Here is a 23,705-nt window from a genome sequence, read left to right as displayed (position 1 = left end):
AAGGATTTTAGTATGTATTTTGGGAGATAATTGATGTAGATCAGGAAGAGAGTTGGGCCCAGTATGGACCCCTGAGGGACTCCAGCATTAATACTGTGGGCCTCTAATTTCTGCCCATCAACCACTACTCTTATTAGCCTATCAGAGAGAAATGATTTAATGATCGAGAAAACATTTCCAGTTATACCGTAGCTGGAAATCTTGTGTAGTAGGCCTTTATGCCAAACCTTATCAAAGGCCTTGGATATGTCGAGAGCAATTACCCTAGAAATGAAGCCTTTGTCGAGAGATTCGCTAATCCTATGAGATATAACCGTTAGCACATCTGCTGTAGATCTAGCAGAACGGAAACCATATTGCGTGTCGCTAAAAAGGTTATTTCTGCTGAGGTGGTTGACTACTTCTCTATTTATTGTGGATTCCAGCAACTTACTCGTGACACACAGGAGACTTATTGGTCTGTATTGAGAGGGGGATGACTTATCACCTGAATTCTTAAATACAGGGCATACTGATGAGGTTTTCCAGGGTGTTGGAAAGCATTTCTCCTTAAGGCAACGCTTAAACAGTTTGGTAAGTATGGAGGCAAGTTCTGGTTGTAATTATTTTAACACTATGATTGCAATACCGTCGTGACCAGTTGCTTTACTAGAGTCAAGGTTCTGGATTAGCTTGGCGACCTCACGCACATATATTTGTATGTTACCTAGCGTGTTGTCTGTTATAGGAGGGAATATGGGGAGTTGATGGCCTTCGTCGCACAGGGTAGAATTTGCCGCAAAGTTTTTGGCAAATAGTTTGGCCTTGTCTGATGCTGTCGAGATGAACTCTGGTCCATTGATAATGGTTGGGATAGAACGCACGTTTCTGTTCAGGATCCTATTTGCTATTTGCCAGAACTGGTGGGAACCAAGCCACTGCTCAGCTACTTTGGATTTAACGGATTAAGGATATATTTTTTATTACTCTTTTACAGTGGTTTCTGGCGGTCCTGAAAGCAGCTTTAGTTTCAGTGCATCTATTACGTTGGTAGCTACAGAAAAAGTGATTTCTGTGTGCGATGGCAGCAGCACATTCAGGGGAGAACCATGGCTGGCTGTTAGGTTTTTGTTGGAATTTTTTGGATGGTATGAATTGGTCTATGCCTACAAGTAACCATTCGGTCAGGTCTGATACTATAGAGGACACATCCTTTTTAAACATGGAATGCAGAGGTAGATCAGATTTGAATGTACGGAAGCTATCCCAGTCTGCCATAGAGTATTGGTATACAGTACGGTGGAGAGGTACGTCTGTAGATTTATTATATTTCATTTTTATCTTAACTGATACGACGCAATGGTCGGAGGATCCCAGAGGAGTTAGAATGGAACATGAGCATAGCTCAGGGGAAGTGGATAGAAAAAGGTCTAGAAGGCTTGTGTACTGACCGGTAGTATCGGGCACACTGGTGCTCGCAGACAATCTAAGTGAGGTCATAGGCAATGGCAAAATCATGACAGAACCTCCCCTCATCATGTCTTATTTGAGTGGATCAGCCATTCCACATTATGGACATTGAAGTCACCGCAAATGTGAATGTTAGCAGAGGGATGAGCAGACAGGATGTGGTCAATTTTCTCAGATATACTCTTAAAGACAGTAACTCCACTGATGTGGGGGCGATAGAGGGCAAATATAAATGCGGTGGTGTAAGCAAGTGCAACCCGGAAGCACATAAGATAGATTATGGTCTTCTCTGGAGATATCCCTGCCACATGGGAAGCCATCTTTAATGTAGGCACATATTCCATGCCCATGGCGATCCTGGGGGTCAGATTTAGGTGTTAAGTTAGAGTATCCTTTAATTATGAACTCATCTAGGGAGGTGGTCGGCTCTATTCCAGTTTCGCTTAGAAAGAATATGTCAGGTTTCGTCTCCTGTAATTGGGTTTCAACCTCTGGAAGGTTAGAATGTAGACCCCTGATGTTGGAGAAGGAGACATGGTAGTAGGGGTCTACGTAGGAGGATGGGGTTCTAGGTTTATTCGGGTTTTCTTTTTTGAGATATGTCATGTTGAGGATTTTAGGATTTGTGGAACAGGTCAGCATACTTGGTTAGGGCAGAAGAGAGAGGGAAAGTAAGCGAGCAAAGACGGGAAAATTTTTTTTTTTTTTGTAGCACATAAGGTAAAGCCGTAACAATTACCCACTAGTATGGCATCGAGAGGCCTCACCAGAGACTACTGCATGGTCCAGAATCCATTCACCAAATGGCAATACAGCAGCCCCAGTACTTTGCACCTGCTGATAGGACAGCCTCCTTAGTGGTTATTCCAAGGTTCGGGTCCCTGACTATCAGGCGGTTAACGTCAGCCCAGATGAAAACGTTTACCTCCAGCACCCTTACTAGTGACATGGCCGCAAGGATAGACATAGACAGAAAATTTCCGACATCTCAGAATACTGTTCACGAAGTACTACCGACCTGGAAGCAGCTTTTTCTTCACTCTTTGTCAGAAACATCACCCATTAGAAATGAGGACTGAGGGATAAAAAAGGAGAAGCGAGAGTTACTGGAGCTGCCGATAACACATCCACTGCATTATCTACTCTCCATTTAACAAAAAAAAATTTTTTAAAAATGGTAAGAGGGACTTATTTATATCTACTTAGTAAAGTCCTTTGCCCATTCCCAGTTTAGAATAGAATTTGAAGATAGTCTCCCCTCCCATATTAATCCGTGAAAGTTTTTTTTTTTTTTTGCTTTAGGTACCTTGTAATAGAACCTTCGAGATTCAACTTATAATTACGTTTCAATAATGCAACTTGTGAGGTCAGCTTATGTTTTTAGATTATTTAAAGGCTGGTTTAGGGTAATACCAGGCGTATTTAACAAAAAAAGTTTAAAACATGAGTAATAAGACATGATAAGTAATGTTAAGGTCTTTCAAGTTTTAGCAATAAGAGAACAAGGATAAATAAATAAAATTATATATATATATATATATATATATATATATATATTTTAATACACAAAAATTGGCAAAATTAAGACAAGATACATTTCAACAGTTATGGATAAAGATTTTAACTTAGCTCTGAAGGCACCGACCCTTTCTTCCGAGGTCATCTCGAAAACTGACTTGTAGCTAGAAGACCTGGGTTGTCCTGGTACTTAAGGGATATGGTGTGTGTGGGGGTTAAATGCTTTTAACTTTTTTTTTTTTTTTTTTTTTTTTTTTTAATCTAAGCTAGCAGGGTGCCCGACATAGCCCAGTCATAAAATACGCTTAAATATAATATTTTAATTTATGCAGATTTTGTATATATTATTAGAGTTAATTTACTATTGATTCTTATATATTACTAGCTGGATGCCTGGCATTGCTTGATCGTACAATATGCTTAAACATGATATTTTAATTTATGCAGATTGCATATATATTATTATAGAATCACTCTTCTATTAAATATTATATATTATGAGGAATAATTTGCCCAGTGGAATAATTCGCAAAAAGACAGCGGAAAAATAAATAATAATGATTATGTAATTCATCAAATTTCGTCACGTTACCTGATATTTGGGCTTGACGATGAATGCCCTGGAAACTCACTTTTGATTAATGTTTAGTTTTAAAATATGCAGACAAAAAAATGATTTGCGGCAATTTTAAATGGTACTCCTATCATAAATGGAAGTCATTAATAAGAAAAAAGTAAAATAAAATGGTGAGGTACACTCTGGCTTGAACACGATCATTCGATCTGTAGTCTGAGCTATGTTTCCAGTTGTCAACAAAGTTTTTTTATAGGAAGAAATTATTTGTTGAGATTTTATTATCTCCCTTGCCAGTGCAACCTAAAATATTCACCTATAAAAATTCTTTTTTACTTATGAGAAAGAAAGACTATTTTGGGGTTTCAGATTCTTTCGATTTTCGATACTTATCTGGCGAATTTCTGTACAAAACATATCTAAGAACACTGCCAGACATATAAATTAGCTTTGTGTGAAAATTGCAAAAGATAGGCGCAGCCGTTTCATATAAGGAAGTGTTGAGGGTAGATCGTCTGCCTGTGTTAGACGATCCCGTCCCCATGAGTGTAATGGTGAATGGGTGTATTTAATGGTAGAGGAATTGAAAAGACGAAAGGTCGCATAATGAAGACGAAAATATACCGTTAAACATCAACGAAACAAATGCAATTTATTTGCATAAATATACAGGAAAGAGTATAGAAAGAATAAGAGTTCATGAAAGAGTAGTAACGTTACTTGCGGTTGACTGGCTAGTCAGGAACGCGGACCAGAGCGGTGTTTGTCACATCTTGACTGGTCGAGCGTTCAGCAGAAAAGAGGGTGAAATATGAGAAACAGGAAGTGACGTAGCTAGGTCGCTCTTCTGAGTTAAAGGGCGATAATCGAGTTGGGCTTCCCACAGAAGGAATTCACATAAAGTGACTTCTATATAATAGTAGAGATAAATTGTGATTTCAAAAATAAAAAAAATATATATCCATATATGGCTTAGGTGCATCAGCTTAAACCGAAACTTATGAAGAATTCTTGGTAAAATTATTTATTACAAGAAATGGAAGGCCATAACAATTAAGCAAGTCACTCGGAAGAAAAAAAGATTTTAAATATAATTTTAATTTATGTAGATTTTGTATTTATTATTATAGAGCCAATTCACGATCAATTATTATGTTGTACCTAATATATATATTTAAGTGATGGGACGATTCCAATATTTTTCCCAATTCCAATATAATTACTGATTCCATACTAAATTCCTGATTCCGATTCTTTATAAATCTCTAAATATTTAACTATAAAATTGTTATTTTGTCCCAATTACTGTAAAAACACATCTTAAATGTTCCTATATTTTCTCAAACGTAAAAACACACTTGTGAGAAGGTGGTCTAGAGATTTTAGTCTTATTAAAAGTTCAAATCAATAAATATTTATTATTTTATTATTAATACAAACAGTGGAAGATGTTTCTTAAATCAAATAAAAAAGATAATTTAAGGAATCGGTTTTGACATCGGAAATTAGGCTAAAATTTTTCCGATTCCGATACCCCAAAAAGCTCCAATTTTGATTCTGATTAATCATCCCAACACTAATATATATATATATACGCACACCTTATATGTCTTCTGAATTGTTGAGATGAAGGTTGATAATTTCTATTATTATTCTCATCTTTCGTGTTATTTTCAACACTTTCGGTTGATGTAACCTCTAGTGTATCTTGTCAAACTTGAAAATCTTTTTGCCAAACTCTAGAATCATCGCTAAATTTTGAATGGTACTCATTATTTAATCATTAATTGCACAGATTAAATGGACACAGTTATTTTTACGTCTCAGGAATATGCAGACAAGGAAATTGCAACATGTTGCATGTGTGGACTGTTAGGTGATGCAAGAAAAACAATCGATTGATACATATTTAATCGTCCACTTTAATACCGACAAAACAATAGGACATTCAGAATATGAAATGGGTCTAAAATTGAATAAGTAAATAAATTGCAAACTAAAAATAAAAATGAGCGGTCGCCATTTCCAGGAAGAACATATAAAAAACAGAGGCTTGTTTAGACAGTTACATTGAATTTAGCTTAAAATGATTAACAACATGGGCTGATGACCTGGATGTTCGAATTTAGTTTGTTTCACAAAAAATCACTTTCACTTAGGATGTTGGCAACCTTCATAAGGTTCCTCCCTTAAGTATCTGATGTTTTTCTAGAAAGAATTCGGACTAGAAAAACATTGGGGGAAACCAATGCCAACAGTAGAATCTTCAGATTCATACAATATAATAATAATGATGATGATGCTTGCTTGTTATCACCTATTTGAAACGTTCATATCATTCATCACTTTTGCACCTGGTCATTCTAGTTTAATTTATTTTTTTATTTTTTTTGCCTATATCAGCTATTTTATGATACAAATTTCAACACGCTTCCTCTGACATTCTTACTTTCTAATTTTAATCCTTTTCCTCGAGTGGTTTCCGGGCCTTGATAAGTGATGATTCTCTTGTAAAAAAAAAAGAAAAAAAAATTACAGCTAGGCTCATAAGACTATTGATGGTCATTTCGGTTCATATTTTATACAAGCATAATTTTTATAATGGTGTTTATTTTTTTTTTTATCTTCAAGTTTATTCTGCATCTACAATTTGTAACAATTTCACTTTTGTTTGATTTTGTTACATAGATTTTTGTCTTTCAACTAAGATTTTTTTTTTTTTTTTTACTCATACAATCTACAGATTGTCTAAAATTCTACATATCCTAGCTAACATCAAGATTTTCCATTAAACTCCTAGAGACCGTCTGGTATCTTTAAATCCCCACCTCCAAATTAGTGATATATTTTATCTGTTAGTTGTAATTAAATATGTTTTTGTGATGTATTTTTTATGTAATCTAATGAGGTTCCCCGTAATAATAATATTCTTTGTTATTTGGTACTTGCATGGGTGCCCCGCGTTGCCCGGGTGTTTGGAGGTGTGTGTTGAGCAAAAAAAAAAAAAAAAGTGGTAGTAGGAAGGCAAGCTCAAACCCATACTGTGAAGGAGGAAAAGAACAGGAAAAAAACGTTACGACCACCACCAAACCAGAAGTGATGTAGGTTTAAATTAAAGCCAGACAATCGAAAAGAGGGGATGACTTTCGAAAATATAGGTGAAAAAAGCGACTCCTCCCTATAGAAAAGTGGTGAGTTAAGGGTGAAGAAATTAATGTTTTTAGTCAATTTTTCGGTATTTGTCGTCTGAAGGGTCGAGCTTCAAAACGATACTGATCTTGTGAAAATTTGTTGCCTCTGTCGAAAGTTTTCGGCAGATATGCAAACATACATACATACATTTATATATTGGTAGCTCAAATTTTCGACCCAAACTGATTAAAAAGCTTGTCCTATCTCTGAATACCCTTTATGTAAAATTTCAAATGTTTAGACAAGAAATTGTCTGAGTAATTTGGTAGAGACCGCAGAGGTCAGATTTTTTTAAACTTTGACCCCTATTATGACCCCTTTACATTGTTTGGGGCTCAAATCAAGTTATTAAGTTAGGTCCATGTCCAAGGAACCTATATCTAAAATTTCAATTGTTTATACCCAAAATTGGCAGAGAAGTTTGGTAGAGTTCTCAAATGTCAAATCATTGAAGTTTGCCTCCTTAACAGCCAAAGTTCTGGCCGAAAACGGATTACAAAGATTTTCCCAAATCTCCATACCCTGTATATAACACACACACACACACTTTCACTTTTATAGATATATAGATTTAAGTAGTATAATATAGTCGCTTGGTAGATTATGCATTTTGCAAAGCAATTATTTTTTTAGAGTACAATTTACTCTTAAAGACTTTTTTTGGTCCCCGACAAAGGAGGGATTGGACCTAGTAATTCACTTCCGTTCGTTTGTTCGCACTTTTCTCAATAACCACATCTTGAATTTAAAAAAAAATTTTGCACAAACATTAACTATGGTGAAAGTAAAATGTTGCCTGAACAGATTTTCAAGAATAACTCTGGTTGCCCCATAGAGGGCATTATAGGGATAAAATTGCCCCCAAATCGTTCATCTGTTCATTTGTTCACACTTTTCTCAATAACCATGTTTTAGATTTTGTTAAATTTTGCGCAAACATTAGTCATGGTGAAAGTAAAATTTTAACTTGTGGAGAGGGACCCCCCACATGCTTGGCTTGTTTTATCATTTGTCTTATTTTCATAAGAATTATTATTTCTATCAGAATTATTATCATTTCGTTTTTATTATCATTTTTATTATTGTCACCTTTCTAATTTTATTTTTCTATTTACTTCTATCATTTAAGATTTTAATATTGTGAGCCTTAGTAATCAGTTCTAAATTCTCACAACAACTCTAACCTGATTTAAACCTGTTTTTTTTTTATTTATTTCTTTTATTGAATATTTTATGTAGATTACTATTTACAGAAGAATGTTTGATAAATTTTAGACATTTCTCGCCTATTTCTCAGTGATGACAATCACAACTAGTAGCTTTTACTAGCTCCCACTGCCAGACAATGCCTTATAGTGGAAGCCAGATGATTTCATTTGAGCCACATCCGCCAGTGCTTGCTATTTTCCAGGACTGGTAGTGGCCCCCAAACAACTATAATTTGATTTGTTTTCAGGTGGGTTCCTTTACCAAATCTGTTCTGGTTTTGTGTCATATTTCCACTGGGCAATGCTGCTACACGGGTCCTTTTTTTTTTTTTTTTTACACAGTGGTCACCACTTATCAAGGCCCGGAAGCCACTCAGGGATAAGGGTTATTGCAAGTACATTACGTTTGTGTGGAGATTTGATGAAGTGTTTACTTAAGGGGGCGGTTCATTAGGAATTTGTTAACGTTGGATTTGAATCCATCCAAGTTGTAGTTAGGTGGGAAGCAGGCAGACGGAACAGAGTTCCACAGGCGTGCAATTCTAAGAAAGAAGCCTTGTTCATGGAATCCACGTTTTGATTTAGGCACAGGTAAAGAGTGGGGGAAATTTTTCACAGTGGATTCAGCTAGACGGATGTTTGTCGTGAAAGATTGGTGAGGGTCCTGCTAGTTTCTTATATTTAAGGTTAATGTTGCCATCAGGGTTGCAGAGTTGGAGGGAGTCGGAGGTTTTAGTCAGTCGGATTTCTAAGTACTAGGAGTCAGTTTTTTTATCTGACTCCTTAAGTGCAATAAATTTTTTTTTTTTTTTTTACATGGTTTTCTTGTTTGGTTTTCCTAGTTGCACAATTTAGTAGTTTTTGTATGGTTTTGCTTTTATTTTTGGAGATATATCATATTTTGTACTGTACTGTAATGCTTCTACTTCATCAACATATTTCGATCCATCGGATTACTGCAAATCCTGTTTAGGCAGCTGTTTTGGTTATGACGTCACAAAGAATCAATGAAAATTCCGTCTTTGAATGAGATCACTGTGGATGACATATTCTAATCCAAAAGTTATCTAGTTCCTAAATCAAATGGAATTTGGCAATTGGATTAGTTCAAAATCCATCCAAAATTACAATCTTATTAAAAAAAAATGGGCTTAAATGAAGAAGTAACTCTTGTTATTATAGCCCTTTTATAGCTTTTTTTCTATTTATCCTTTGATCTTGTTTTCATAAAGGCAATATTATATTAAAAAAAATTTCTTCTGTATAATTATTTCCCTCTCCTGATAACAAGCGTTTGGCTTCGAAATGCCATAGCCTAAAGAGGTTTCCCTATCCCCAAATATTGTATTCCTTTTTAAACTGATAGCATAATAAAATTTAATTGTAAATTTTTTTTTATCTCTTTGCTATCTAAAGCTGGTTGAGTGTATATGTGAGTATATTTATCATACAGGTGAATGTTAAACATAAAAAATAATATTCATGGAAAGTATTTATAAAATGCTGAATAGGTGTGAGAGGCTGGTATATGGATTTGCAGAATAGATTTCCACATAGGGGTCAAGGAGTCGGAGTTGAAGATATCAAATCAGTCAGAGCCGGAATTCTAGGAGTCTGAGTCCGAGTCGGACTTTTACCATCCAATTCTGCAACCCTGGTTGCCATACCCACTGTTTTCTTGGAGAACTGTGTTGTAGATGCTACAGGGATTCTTATTGTTAAGCCTACATTCGACAAAATTGAAAATATATTTTATTAATTAGACCGGGCTCGGCATTGCTCAGGATGGCATATAAAAGAATGATTGAACTATAAGAAATATCTATAAATTATTTTGTATGTTTTAGAGTAGGAGACAACTGCATGTTATTTTTTTTTTTTAATTTTATTTTGGTTGGGGTGAGGGGTGATGCTCAGGTTTAGGTTTTGGTTAGATTAGGGTTCTCGTACACCCCCCCCCTTCTACACTGTGTGCATTTATACTTTATCTTACTCTCTTGGCTGTTATCCATGATTAACTGACTACGGAATTCCTACACAATCGCATATTCTTATCACATACATTCTAGACAAATAATGATTGCTCCTGTCTAGAAACCCAGTCAATCTGATTGGCTGACAAATATACATTCTAAAATTCTGCTATTCAGATATTGCACCATTGAATAAACAGTTCGCCGCTATAATACAGGCCGCCATTTCCATACATAAACATTACTCTCAACTTTTACTTATGTAATTCATGGAATTATTTCTATTTGAACGTCTGAACTTTTTTGTTGTATTTTGCAATTTCCTATTTATTTTGTTATTGCACTTTTTTGACAGTCACTTTGAAATTCCATATTTATTTAGTTATTGCATTCTTTTTTATGGTCAATCTGTTCTTGTTCTAATAATTAATTTTTTATAATAAATTTATAACTTGAAATATTACAGCATTAAGAATTTTTTTTTTTTAATTCAATTTATAACATTATATAATCAATTCTTAATGCTACAATATTTTAAGTTATAAATTTATTATATTTTTTACTAGAATATCTTGTCTTTTTCTTTTCTAGTTTTAACATCTAGTCATTTACTTTTCCGGTGTTAAGTTTAACCATATTACTTTTCATGCTCGCATTTTTCTATTGTAATATAATACAGATTTCACATGTACATGTGAAATCACAGAACCAATAAGAACGGATTGCACTTATTGATCTGTGCTAAAATAATAACCTTATTATTTAGAAAGCAATTCTTAACATGAGGACGGAATGTGTTATGTAACTATTATGTACTTTCACCTAACAATTTAATAATGCAGGTAATGTTCTTTTTTCTCTTTTTCACCCTATTTTTCCTTTTTTTTTTTTCTTTTTTATAGTTTTTATTTTGTATGGGGGGGGGGGCGCTCGAACCGGTAAGCACTGGTATTTACAATTTTTACAGATTTTTCTTTCTGGAGACCTCATACTGAGATTAATTATTATTAAATATTTCCTTTTTTATTTTTACACACAAATACATCAGAATGCAAAGTACCATTGAAGTTTAAAAACTATTTGTGCATATTTTCATCTATTATAACTATTATTGAATGTTTTGTGATTAATTATTGACCCAAATAGGTCACAAAGATAAATATATTTTTTATTATTACAAACCTTACATTTTGGGCTACTTTCTTGCCACCCACACCCACAAAATTGCAAAAGCCGTTCTTAGCATAGGTAGGTTAGGAGTGTCCATCCTGATTGCCGTTCTTAACATGAGAAGGTTGGTTGTTTTACTTCAACAACACCAACCGTACTTTAATGTTTTACATGGGAGGGGGGGATGCTACTACCGGGTAACGCCAGTTAATGGGTCCTGCTAGTTCAAGAATAAAATTACTTGATCAATTTATGTGATTTTTGGAATATGTTGTTTCCGTTTCATCATGGGTACAGACATCATACAGATTTCTTCATTTTTGTTTTTTTTTTATCTTAATATAAGGAGAATTCTGGACAATAACCCGTATAAAGTATTTGTAATTTCACTGATACCAAGTTTCTGATGAAACATAATGTAATCCTTTTTATATATATATATATATATATATATATATATATATATATATATATATTTTTTTTTTTTTTTGAGATTGCAGGCGTACATCCAACTGATCACGAGACTTTCTTTATGCTAAAGGCATTGCAGATCAAAGTGTTACTTTTCACATAAAAACAATGTATTATACTGATCCAGACCCTGACAAAATCTTGCATTAGCATCTTCCGGTAGTTTACAGCAAGCTGCTGGAAAAAGCCTACACAATTAGTGAATCAATAATCAGCTGTCAGTAGACAATGTGTTTGTTAATAGAAAAAAAATTACTTATTTGGATACATTGAAATTTTCAATATCTTAAAAAAAAAAAAATGGTTTCGATCATAGTTGTTTCTATGAAAAAGAATGTTTCCATTATTACAAAAAAAACTTTTTTATTGCAAAAAAAAAAAATTTTAGATACTTTCCATGAAAAAAAAAAAAATGATTTTTACTCCTAGTTGTTTCCATGTTTCGAACTTGTGTCTTTGAAACATTTGTTCAAAAAGTTTTAGTATATTTGTCTTGAAAAAAAAAAAATTATTTCATATAATTAAACTTACTGTAAAATAATTTCTCTGTATTAAAGTTTTGGGTTCAGCATTTTTGATTTATCGTCTGACAGTGTTCACATTGGCTTTTTCTGTCAGCTTTTCCGGCTGCTTATTGTCAGCTGCCGGAAAATGTCATCATGGTATTGAGTCGGGTTTGGGATCAGTACCATATCATTAGCATTGGCAAAAATATGCTAAAGATCATTTATTTCATTCTGTTTTGTACATCCTAATGGGATCTGTTCAATGTTATTGACAAAATCAAAATGATTGTTTCTTTTTCTTTTCCAGCAACTTGGTGAAAATATCATGGTAAAATTGTTTTCACCTCAGCCATCGCTTTTGAATGCAACTGAATTTTTCATCTTCTTTTTGGCCATGTCAAGCATCATCATTGGCACTTACTGGTCAGGAGTGGCTTTCTTTAAAGAGTAAGTTATTACATCTTATAAACGGTTTTACTCAATATGTACGACTAAAAATTAGGCATGATCAATGTACGACTAATTGCCGCTGCTGCTTATTAAAGCAATTTCGATATAGGCGATTGTCTGGGTCCATCAGCGTAAAATATTAACCAATCTAGTAATAAACAAACGAATTTAATCAGAAGTTTCGACGGGTTATTTTTTGGCAAATATCTTTTTAAGTCCATACCTAAAAAGATATTTTCTACAAGAAAACTCCCAATTTTCATAAATATTCCTTCTTACATGGGTGATCTACTGAGTTATTATTACAATAAACAATAAACCGACTTAGTTGCAATTTTGTTTGGCAAATTCTTAAAAACTGACTTTTTTTCTTCAACCCAGTGTGCCACTTTTTTTATTTTTTTAATCTTTTTAAAATAATAATAGTTTTTATTGAAATAAAAAAACAAAATGATTTTAGTCAGTCACAACTTTCAGCTGAGTTTTTTTTTTTAGCAAATTAAATTTTCAAGTGACCTTTTCTTTAAAATTTGAATTTTCTAACACAATAACAATGTAACACTAGAAAATCTTTGTAAAAAATATCATTATTATCGACTATTGCTTGCTTTTTGTCTGTTTTTTAAATTAAACTGGAAACTGTCAAAGTTGCTTTGACTAATTAAACCCTTAATGAATGACAATTATTTTTTTACGATACAGTGTGCTAAATAATTGTCTCAGTATTTTAGGATTTAATTAGACGTACGTAAAATCATGTTTATTTTTTAGTCGTGCATAATTAGTAAAATCAAGGCACGATTATTCTAAAAAAAAGCTTATTTTTTTACAAAGATTTTTAACAAAAAAAAAAAAACGAAAAAAGTAGCACATAGAATTAAAAAAAAGCAAAAAAAAGTTTCAGTTTTTGAGGAGTTCATTATGTAAATAAATACCTATGTATCTATTTATTATCTGCCTTAAGAGAGAATATTTTAAAAACTAATTTACTCTGTAAATACTTTTTACATGAATCTAAAAATATATTTGCCAAAAAATAACTTCTCAACTGAAACTTGTGAGTAAATTCATCTTATTGTTTATTTCATATTTTTACAATGTTTTGGGCTGATAAACTCAGTAGTTCGTTTGTGTCGAAGTTGCTTTAATAGTGAAACAGCAGCAAGAGCAAATAATCGTACATTATTTAGCTTACATTTTTAGTAAACCTCCTTAAACCAAAATGTAGCACGGCTAAATGTCTGATTTGGCTCCTGCTGATTCAAGCAACTTTATATGTTTATATATGACAAACAGCAGGAGCAGTCAGTCGTATATTGATCGGGCATAATTTTGGTTGTGCATTTTTTGTAAAACCCTCTTTTAAAACTTGTTGGTCACAAGATTTCATCCTTTATAAATTCTGTAATGTTTTATGTCTTATCAGAAGCTCAAACTTATAAATGTTAATAGACGACTGCAACAATCTTGGTGTGTGTATATATTACTTGTATTGATCAGACTATTGTTCTCATCTTGAGGGTTATTTGCCTTTGTGCAATGTTTCAGTCGGTTTGGCCTTTTTTTTTTTTTTTTTTTTACAAGGCATCACCACATTATCAAGGCCAAGAGGCCGCTCAAGGATAAGGGTTAAAGAGTGTACAGTAGAAATTGGAAAATATTGTAATCATTAGTAATGAAAATTCGGTAAATTAATTAAGTTATATGGAACGGCTCATCAAGAACTTGTTTACGTTAGACTTGAAGACAACCATATTGTAGTCAGCTGGAAAGCAGGAATACAGAAGACAATTCCACAGGCGTGCAGTTCTAAGAAAGAAGCTTTGTTCATGGAATCTACGTTTAGGTTTAGGCAAAGATAAAGAGTGGGGGGAATTATTGATAGTGTTTACAGCTAGACGAGTGCTTCTTGTGAAAGTTTGATGAGGGGGACCATAGACAGAAGCTCAGTCGAACACTTTCCATGAAAATAACGATACATCAGAGACAAGCTCGCAACATCTTTTCTGTGAGATAGAGGTTGCAGGGAAGAGACCATCTTCAGACATGTTGGTCGTGGGCCTAACGTTCACAGAAAACATGTTGGAACAATTACATTGAAGGCATTGCCAGGGCCGCTGCAAGGAAGGTGGGCTCTCTCTACCGTGTTAGAAAACTACTAACACCCGAAAGTATCCTGTACCTCTATAAGGCCACCATTCGCCCATGTATGGAGTATTGCTGTCATATTTGGGCTGGTGCATCTGCTACTAGTCTCTCACTCCTTGACAAGGTTCAAAAGAGTCGCCAATCTGATAGGTCCTGAACTGTCATCTAAGCTTCAGCCTCTGTCCCATCGACGAAACGTTGCATCCCTCTGCCTATTCTACAAGTATTTTAGTAGTGAATGCTCTGACGAACTGCAAGCACTTGTGCCCCCACGACATGAACACCCTCGACAAACCCGACAGGCTGCTAAATCCCACCCCCACACTGTAGAGATCCCTAGATGTAAAAGATCTTTCTACTCCAGTAGTTTCTTCCCCAGAACCGCTAGACTCTGGAATTCCATTCCAGGTCCCTGCTTCTCCAACTGTACTGACGTACAGAAGTTCAAGTGCAACGTGAACCGACATCTTGCTGCCCAAATCCCAACATAGTACCCCAGTAGTTGTTGCCCCTGATAGTAGCCCCTTACACCAAAGTGGCAATGTGCCTTGTTTGGGGTGAAAATGTAAAAAAAAAATAAATAAAAAAATAAAAAAAATGGAGAAAAGTTGTTTTCTTTTCCAAACAACAACCAACATGCCTGAAGATGGAGGCCAAACCGACCAAACAAGATGAGAACAATAGTCCAATCAATACAAGTAATATAAACAATCAGCCCTCATCTTAAAAATTCAGAATGGTGTCTGTTTATTGTTTTTTTTTTTTGTTTTTTTAAATTAATATTAGTGAGGGGACGATTCCCATACAGTCACAGATTCCATACTAAATTCCCGATTCCGATACAATTACTGATTCTGATTCTTTATAAATCTCTAAATAGTGAACTATAGACTTATTATTTTTATTATTTATTTATTTTTTTTTTTTTCTGATTACTATAAAAAAAAAAAAAACATGTTAAATGTGCAGATATTTTCTCAAACGTAAAAATACACTTATAGTAGTGGTTGGGGGGGATCTGTAGATTTTAGTTTTACTTATAGTTTAAAATCAATAGAAATTCATTATTTAATCATTATTATCAGCAGTAAAAGATTTTCTTTTAAACAAAACCAAATAAAAAATGATAATGGAATCGGTTTTGGCATTTTTTTTTTTTTTTTTTTTTTTTGATACTATAAATTTAAATCATCCCAAAATTAACAAGTAAAAGTGACACTTTTTTCAGTAACACCAGATTTAACTTTTTAACTTTTAGAATGATACACCAATAACTTTTAGATCACATTTTTTTTGTAAAAGAAGAAAGTAATAGCAAATTTTTTTATATGAAAAATAAAATTTACAAAAGTATTTGTATATAAAATTATATGTAGTCCTTTAATGATTTTTCATAACATTGATATATTTTGCTTACAGGAAAAAATTCTAAGCTTTCTATTATTTTGTAACGTTTACAAAATTTAAAAGAATAGTTTTAATTAAAAAAAAAAAAAAAAAGCGGGGGGGGGGGTTGTATATTAACTGAAATAAATATTTTCAATGAGCTTGATTGAGATGAAATGAATCGCACAATATTCATTTGGCTTGGAATAATTTTAAAAAAATCAAACTTTAGGTAAAATTAAGATTCAAAATGATAATCACGTTGACATAATTTTTCTTATCAGATAACCAAAGTTAAGCAACATTGAGCCTAATCAGTAACAGATGGGTGCTCATTTGGGAAAACTAGGTGCTGTATGTGGGAGGATGATGACATTTCTCTGCAAAAAAAAAAAAAAAATTAATGCCATTAAAATCATTGACTGAGATATACATTCAGCTTATGGGGATAGCTCATGAATTCAAGATTCAGTGTTTGTCCAGAATCCCTCACTAAAAATTATCACTACATACTTATCATATTGTGTATACACCTTTGTGAACATCTAGTGGTTTTATTTGAACTCCACAAGAAGAATGAGGTCACTGTCTTGATTGTTTTGATTGTAACAAAATTTCAGATTATAATTTTTTTCAAACAACTTGTTATATATATATATATATATATATATATATATTATAATAATTTTTAAATACCTACAGACACTTGTTTCATCCTTCCGGGAATCATCCGTGCAGGGAGTCACGATTACAGCTGATTGAGATATTTGGACCTGGCCACGAAGCCATCTCTGACTTCATTAGCAAGGAACAAACCTCACAGCCAATGTTTACAACGAGAAATACAGTTGAAATTTAAACATTTATTATTAAATGTCGAGACGTCAGTCCATAGCGATCTAATGATTATAACATCATGATTTGCACATGCAAGCTTAAGTAACCGACTTTCATTTCAACTTTAAAGTGCTCAACAATAAGAACCAAGTTCTTAAAGGGGCTGACATAATTATTGCTATAATGATTTTTTAAATACCTACAGACACTAGTGTTTCATCCTTTCGGGAATCATCAGTGCATTATATTATAGAAGCATCTGTATTGGTTTATCTATCACACTTGAGTTTGAAATAATATTTTTCAGATCATTTATGCATTATTATAAGAAGCTTTATTAGTTGGTTCTTGATGCTCTTAACTCGGTCTGTTGATCCACTCCAAACCATTTTTCTGTCAATTTATTCTAATGTTAGATATCAACCTTAAAAATAAAAAAAATAGTCATTTCTCTTGAACCAAAAAAGCAGTTATGCGCTTCAGAAGCATGTTGACCATGACAGTTTGAGAGATAAACAGCTGGCATCTCGCATAAAAGATTTTAAATCCTCACTCGGTAATTTCTACACTATCATTTAATCTGTAAGTTGTTAAATAAATCTGTTAAAGGTTATACTTCATCCATTGATCATTTTTGAGTGCTTATTAAACTCAACAATAAATTATTAGACGTATCATTAGGTATAACACCTAAAAACAATGTCTCTGGCTGGTTGGTTAGTTCTTGATATTCTTATAAACTTTCCATTATGATTTCCTCTTCAGACTGGCCACAAAGAGAGCATCTTTATGTACAACCTGATATTGTCTACACTGTCCTTTAGCAGCTGATTAAAAACTTTAGCTATTTCCAATATTCCTTCTCTCCTAACACATGATCTTGCTCAACCAATGTTATTGAGTGTTTCAGTTTTCATCACTCCTTCATGGATTTTACACAAATACAACTATAATAAAACAAGAACTGTACATTTCTAAATAACAATAGTATTTTAAACGTTGCTGACCTGTAGAGAAAATCAAATAAGTCTTTTTATAATATGAAAATTTAATGTACAATCTAATAATTGGATTTGTTTTTTCAATCGAATAATAAAAAAGTTTTAGAAAAAGTTTTTAAAATAAAATATGAATAAAAATCATTTTTTTTTTTTTTTTTTTTTTTACACAATTTTGATTTTTTGAAGAAAAGAAAAAACTATTTTTAGGGATAATCTTCTTTTATTTGCAGAACAAATATGAAAAAAATCGTCAAAGTTTCGCCATCAGATCCTCAAGGGTATGAGTTTGCATCTGTAAACACAATTATTGTGAAAAAAAAAAAACTTCTTGATTTCAAGAAACCGGACTAAAAAAAAAAAAAAGAAGCAAACTCATCTTGAGTAAATTTAGTCCGTTTTCTTTTTATCTTTTTGTTGTTGTTTGATGCTTCCAGTATTCCGTTCTTTTCTTTAGTTTTAATTTCTTTTTACATTGTTTTTAGTGGCTTTTTGTGTTCTACTTTTTCTATAAATGCATTCACTATTTGATAAATCTAAGATTCACTTAGCACCAATTGTTTGAGACCTAATGCGTCATACCACCCTGTGTTTTTTGTTGTTGTTTTTTTTGTTTGTTTAGAGAAGTATTAGGAAGAACTATAATTCTTTTCCTTTTTACTCTTATTCACTTCAAACAAGGCATGTTACCACTTGGATGTAAAAGTCTACTAATTGGAGGCATATCTACAGGGACACTATGTAGGGAGTTGAGCAGCAAGATGTCTGCTCACATTACATTTAAATATTTGCATGTACAGTCAGGTTAGCAAGAGACCAGGAAGGAATTCCAAAAGTTTAGCAGTTTGTAGGAAGAAATTAGAGACCTCTATAGTGGAGGGGTGAGATTTTTCTGCTTGTTGGATTAGTTGAGAGTATTTATGTCTTATTGTTGAGTTTATCAGGCACGTTTTATTAAAATACTTGTAAGAGCGTACCTCTATAAACAGATCAAACTCAACTGGAAAAATAAGTTAGTTTTTCTAATTGTTACTTTATTAACATGACAAGACTCGAGTCGCCTCTTCAGAATGCGTGTTTGTATCAAGTAGTATGGAGAGCCTGAATTTTCCAATCATATAGAATTGCTTTTTAGCTTCACCAATAGGATCCAAAGTAATGCTGAGTGATGTTTTTGTATCAGGAGCCACCAAAGAGTGACGCATACCATTCTGTCACTCTGAACCTGGATTACTATCGTCTCTACAAGAGACTTCATCCACTATTTGACAGATGCTTTTTTTCTGTTATTAGTACTTTAAATATTCTTTTTCTTTTTAAATGGAAATCTTTCTAGACAAGGCATAAAGCCACTTGATGTAAGGAGCTAACACGAATGAAAGATGATTATCACAAAGACAAGATATTTCAAGACTTCAGTCTTGAAAAAAAAAGGCGGGTATAGCTAGAGAGAAACAGTCAGCAGGAAGAAAGATCCACAAGCTTGCATTTCTTGGGGAAAAAAAAGCTACTGGAATCGGAAGCTGTATTATAATGAGGTATCAAAACAGCAGATTGATGGGAACCACATGATCAATAAGTCCAACAAGATGGAACAAAGGAAGCCTGAAATGGCATGGACAACGCATGCCATAATAGTATTTATAAAAAAAAATTGAGACTAGCAACATCACGTTTGTGAAAGGGATTGCAGAAAAGAAGAAAGGCTGAGGCCAATCAAATTGCAGATACATTTTTGCATCTTATCAAGAATCTTCAAATGGGATAGATATTCATCAACCCAAATATGAGGACAATACTCCATACATGGTTTGATAGTAGATTTGTAGCGATATAGAATAGTCTCGGGCGTGAAAAAGTGTTTACAGCAATAGAATGGACTTTATGAGAAACAGAAAACGCAATGGATCGGATACATGAATTCCAAGAAAAATCTGATGCAAAAAAAGACCAAGAATTTTCAGAATCGATTTCTCCTCAAGAGCAAAGCCATCCATAAGAATCTCGGGAAGAAAAGGGACGCATTTGTAAGAATATTTTGTTTGATGACGAGAGCGATCCTCACTTAACAAAATATCTCGAGTCTCATCAGCTTTTCTCCTGCTTGGATATTTCCAGGCATTGGACCCATGAACCTCTCCTTAGGTGCAGTGGGGCCACTTAAATTACCGATAGGATAATTGAGGTAAATTTACTAAAGTAAGTATGTATTTTTTTTTTTTTAAGTTCAGCTTGGTTTGGCAATTTATCATGAAGAGACTGACACCTGAGGAACATGTGAACATGGCAAACGATATGATCAGTTTACTGAGAGAAAAATTTGATATTCTTATGCATTGGAAATTGGCCATGAACTTGACTTTAGGTGCGATGGTTAACCTGAAACGGCACAAGATACAAGTTGATAAACCATCTTTTGTTGCTGAAATAGATTTGCAACAGATTTCTCTTTGTTGTATGTTTGGTTTGCTATTTTTTCTCTGGTAGTAAAAATATTCGGTAATTAACTACTTATGTCAAGTAAGAACCCAGAAAACTAACAGGAAATAAAAGAATAAAAACCTGCAGCAAAAGCGAATATTTTTCTTGTAACATGGAAAAATAAGACATGTTACCATTTGTGTAGATTACATGCAAATAAAATCAATTCTAATTCTCCAGATTGGGTCAATTCAAGGTTTGGGTTACACAAGAATCCTGAACAAATTCAAGACATTGAGATCTTTAAAAATGGACATCAATCTTTACAATATGGTAGCCTTCAAGTCCAATGTAAACAAGTTCTTGTTGAGCCATCCTTTTAAATAATCCAAATTCTACTCAGTCTACACCATTTAATGATTGCTACACTTACATTTATTAACCTTTATTCTCAAATGACCTTGAGGATTGTATATGTGGTGACTTCCCTGTAAAAAAAAAAAAAAAAAAAAAAGAATAAATAAATAAAAAAACACGAACGACAGAAAAAAAAAACGTAAATCCAGGATGAAAATAGCAGAATAACTAGTAGCAGAGAACATGGGAAATACTGCGAATCAAGGCATTCCAATTGGGTCAGTTCAGTAATTCCATTACATAATACTGGGAACAAAGTAAGGACCATTAGATCTTTAAAAACCGATAAGAATGAGAAGCGGGGAAAATAATCATGAGGAACGGAAATAACAGGATCACCGCAAGCATATAAAGTACTTCAGTGTGAACATATGTTGAAGATACAATTTGTTTACACTGGCACCACACAAATATCGCCAGTGATTGATTTAGAAATGACCAATCTATATAACACAGATTATTTTGACAATTTGTTTATATCCAAGCATACCCGGGTTTGTACTAATTTTACATTGTCCCATTTTCACTACAGACTTTAAAACACAAACCAACATTTCATTTGATGAGAAAGGTTGTCAAAAGTGGAAGCAGCGATCAATTCATACATAAAATCAATTGCATGAAATTTTCAGTTTCTTCTTTCTCTCTTTCTCTCTCTTTTTTTTTCTCTTTTATTTTTATCTCCCTATTTTTGTTCTCTCTATCTCCTTTTGTTCTCTCTATCTCTGTTCTCTCTCTCTCTCCCTTTTCTATTCTCTCTCTCCCTTTTCTATTCTCTCTCTCCCTTTTCTATTCTCTCTCTCCCTTTTCTATTCTCTCTCTCCCTTTTCTATTCTCTCTCTCTCCCTTTTCTATTCTCTCTCTCTCCCTTTTCTATTCTCTCTCTCTCCCTTTTCTATTCTCTCTCTCTCCCTTTTCTATTCTCTCTCTCTCCCTTTTCTATTCTCTCTCTCTCCTCCCTTTTCTATTCTCTCTCTCTCCCTTTTCTATTCTCTCTCTCTCTCCCTTTTCTATTCTCTCTCTCTCTCCCTTTTCTATTCTCTCTCTCTCTCCCTTTTCTATTCTCTCTCTCTCTCCCTTTTCTATTCTCTCTCTCTCTCCCTTTTCTATTCTCTCTCTCTCTCCCTTTTCTATTCTCTCCTCTCTCTCCCTTTTCTATTCTCTCTCTCTCTCCCTTTTCTATTCTCTCTCTCTCTCCCTTTTCTATTCTCTCTCTCTCTCCCTTTTCTATTCTCTCTCTCTCTCCCTTTTCTATTCTCTCTCTCTCTCCCTTTTCTATTCTCTCTCTCTCTCCCTTTTCTATTCTCTCTCTCTCCCTTTTCTATTCTCTCTCTCTCTCCCTTTTCTATTCTCTCTCCTCTCTCTCTCCCTTTTCTATTCTCTCTCTCTCTCTCCCTTTTCTATTCTCTCTCTCTCCCTTTTCTATTCTCTCTCTCTCCCTTTTCTATTCTCTCTCTCTCCCTTTTCTATTCTCTCTCTCTCCCTTTTCTATTCTCTCTCTCTCTCCCTTTTCTATTCTCTCTCTCTCCCTTTTCTATTCTCTCTCTCTCCCTTTTCTATTCTCTCTCTCTCCCTTTTCTATTCTCTCTCTCTCCCCTTTTCTATTCTCTCTCTCTCTCTCCTTTTCTATTCTCTCTCTCTCTCCCTTTTCTATTCTCTCTCTCTCCCTTTTCTATTCTCTCTCTCTCTCCCTTTTCTATTCTCTCTCTCTCCCTTTTCTATTCTCTCTCTCTCCCTTTTCTATTCTCTCTCTCTTCCTTTTCTATTCTCTCTCTCTTCCTTTTCTATTCTCTCTCTCTTCCTTTTCTATTCTCTCTCTCTTCCTTTTCTATTCTCTCTCTCTTCCTTTTCTATTCTCTCTCTCTTCCTTTTCTATTCTCTCTCTCTCTTCCTTTTCTATTCTCTCTCTCTTCCTTTTCTATTCTCTCTCTCTTCCTTTTCTATTCTCTCTCTCTTCCTTTTCTATTCTCTCTCTCTTCCTTTTCTATTCTCTCTCTCTTCCTTTTCTATTCTCTCTCTCTTCCTTTTCTATTCTCTCTCTCTTCCTTTTCTATTCTCTCTCTCTTCCTTTTCTATTCTCTCTCTCTTCCTTTTCTATTCTCTCTCTCCCTTTTCTATTCTCTCTCTCTCCCTTTTCTATTCTCTCTCTCTCTCCCTTTTCTATTCTCTCTCTCTCTCCCTTTTCTATTCTCTCTCTCTCTCCCTTTTCTATTCTCTCTCTCTCTCCCTTTTCTATTCTCTCTCTCTCTCCCTTTTCTATTCTCTCTCTCTCTCTCCCTTTTCTATTCTCTCTCTCTCTCCCCTTTTCTATTCTCTCTCTCTCTCTCCCCTTTTCTATTCTCTCTCTCTCTCCCTTTTCTATTCTCTCTCTCTCTCTCCCTTTTCTATTCTCTCTCTCTCTCTCCCTTTTCTATTCTCTCTCTCTCTCTCCCTTTTCTATTCTCTCTCTCTCTCTCTCCCTTTTCTATTCTCTCTCTCTCTCTCCCTTTTCTATTCTCTCTCTCTCTCCCCTTTTCTATTCTCTCTCTCTCTCCCTTTTCTATTCTCTCTCTCTCTCCCTTTTCTATTCTCTCTCTCTCTCCCTTTTCTATTCTCTCTCTCCCTTTTCTATTCTCTCTCTCTCTCCCTTTTCTATTCTCTCTCTCCCTTTTCTATTCTCTCTCTCTCTCCCTTTTCTATTCTCTCTCTCTCCCTTTTCTATTCTCTCTCTCTCCCTTTTCTATTCTCTCTCTCTCCCTTTTCTATTCTCTCTCTCTCCCTTTTCTATTCTCTCTCTCTCTCTCTCTCCCTTTTCTATTCTCTCTCTCTCTCTCTCTCCCTTTTCTATTCTCTCTCTCTCTCCCTTTTCTATTCTCTCTCTCTCTCTCTCTCCCTTTTCTATTCTCTCTCTCTCTCCCTTTTCTATTCTCTCTCTCTCTCCCTTTTCTATTCTCTCTCTCTCTCCCTTTTCTATTCTCTCTCTCCCTTTTCTATTCTCTCTCTCCCTT

General features: G+C 34.1%; 1 protein-coding gene across 1 annotated transcript in view; it reads left to right on the top strand.

The window, feature by feature from the left end:
• The window catches only part of LOC145245779 (signal peptide peptidase-like 2A), a 199,833-nt gene that overhangs the window by 59,063 nt on the left and 117,065 nt on the right, over window positions 1-23,705 (top strand). The window contains exons 5-6 of the mRNA XM_080107396.1: window positions 12,369-12,508; window positions 18,114-18,161. Of these exons, the coding sequence (XP_079963522.1) occupies window positions 12,369-12,508; window positions 18,114-18,161 (188 nt within the window). The remainder of the gene's footprint in view (window positions 1-12,368; window positions 12,509-18,113; window positions 18,162-23,705) is intronic.

Source organism: Euprymna scolopes, chromosome 23 (genome assembly GCF_053919585.1).
Source record: "Euprymna scolopes isolate OS-2025 chromosome 23, ASM5391958v1, whole genome shotgun sequence".
Classification (NCBI taxonomy): domain Eukaryota; kingdom Metazoa; phylum Mollusca; class Cephalopoda; order Sepiida; family Sepiolidae; genus Euprymna; species Euprymna scolopes.
The sequence above is the reverse complement of the archived record's forward strand: the minus strand, read 5'-3'. Positions and strand labels throughout refer to the sequence as shown.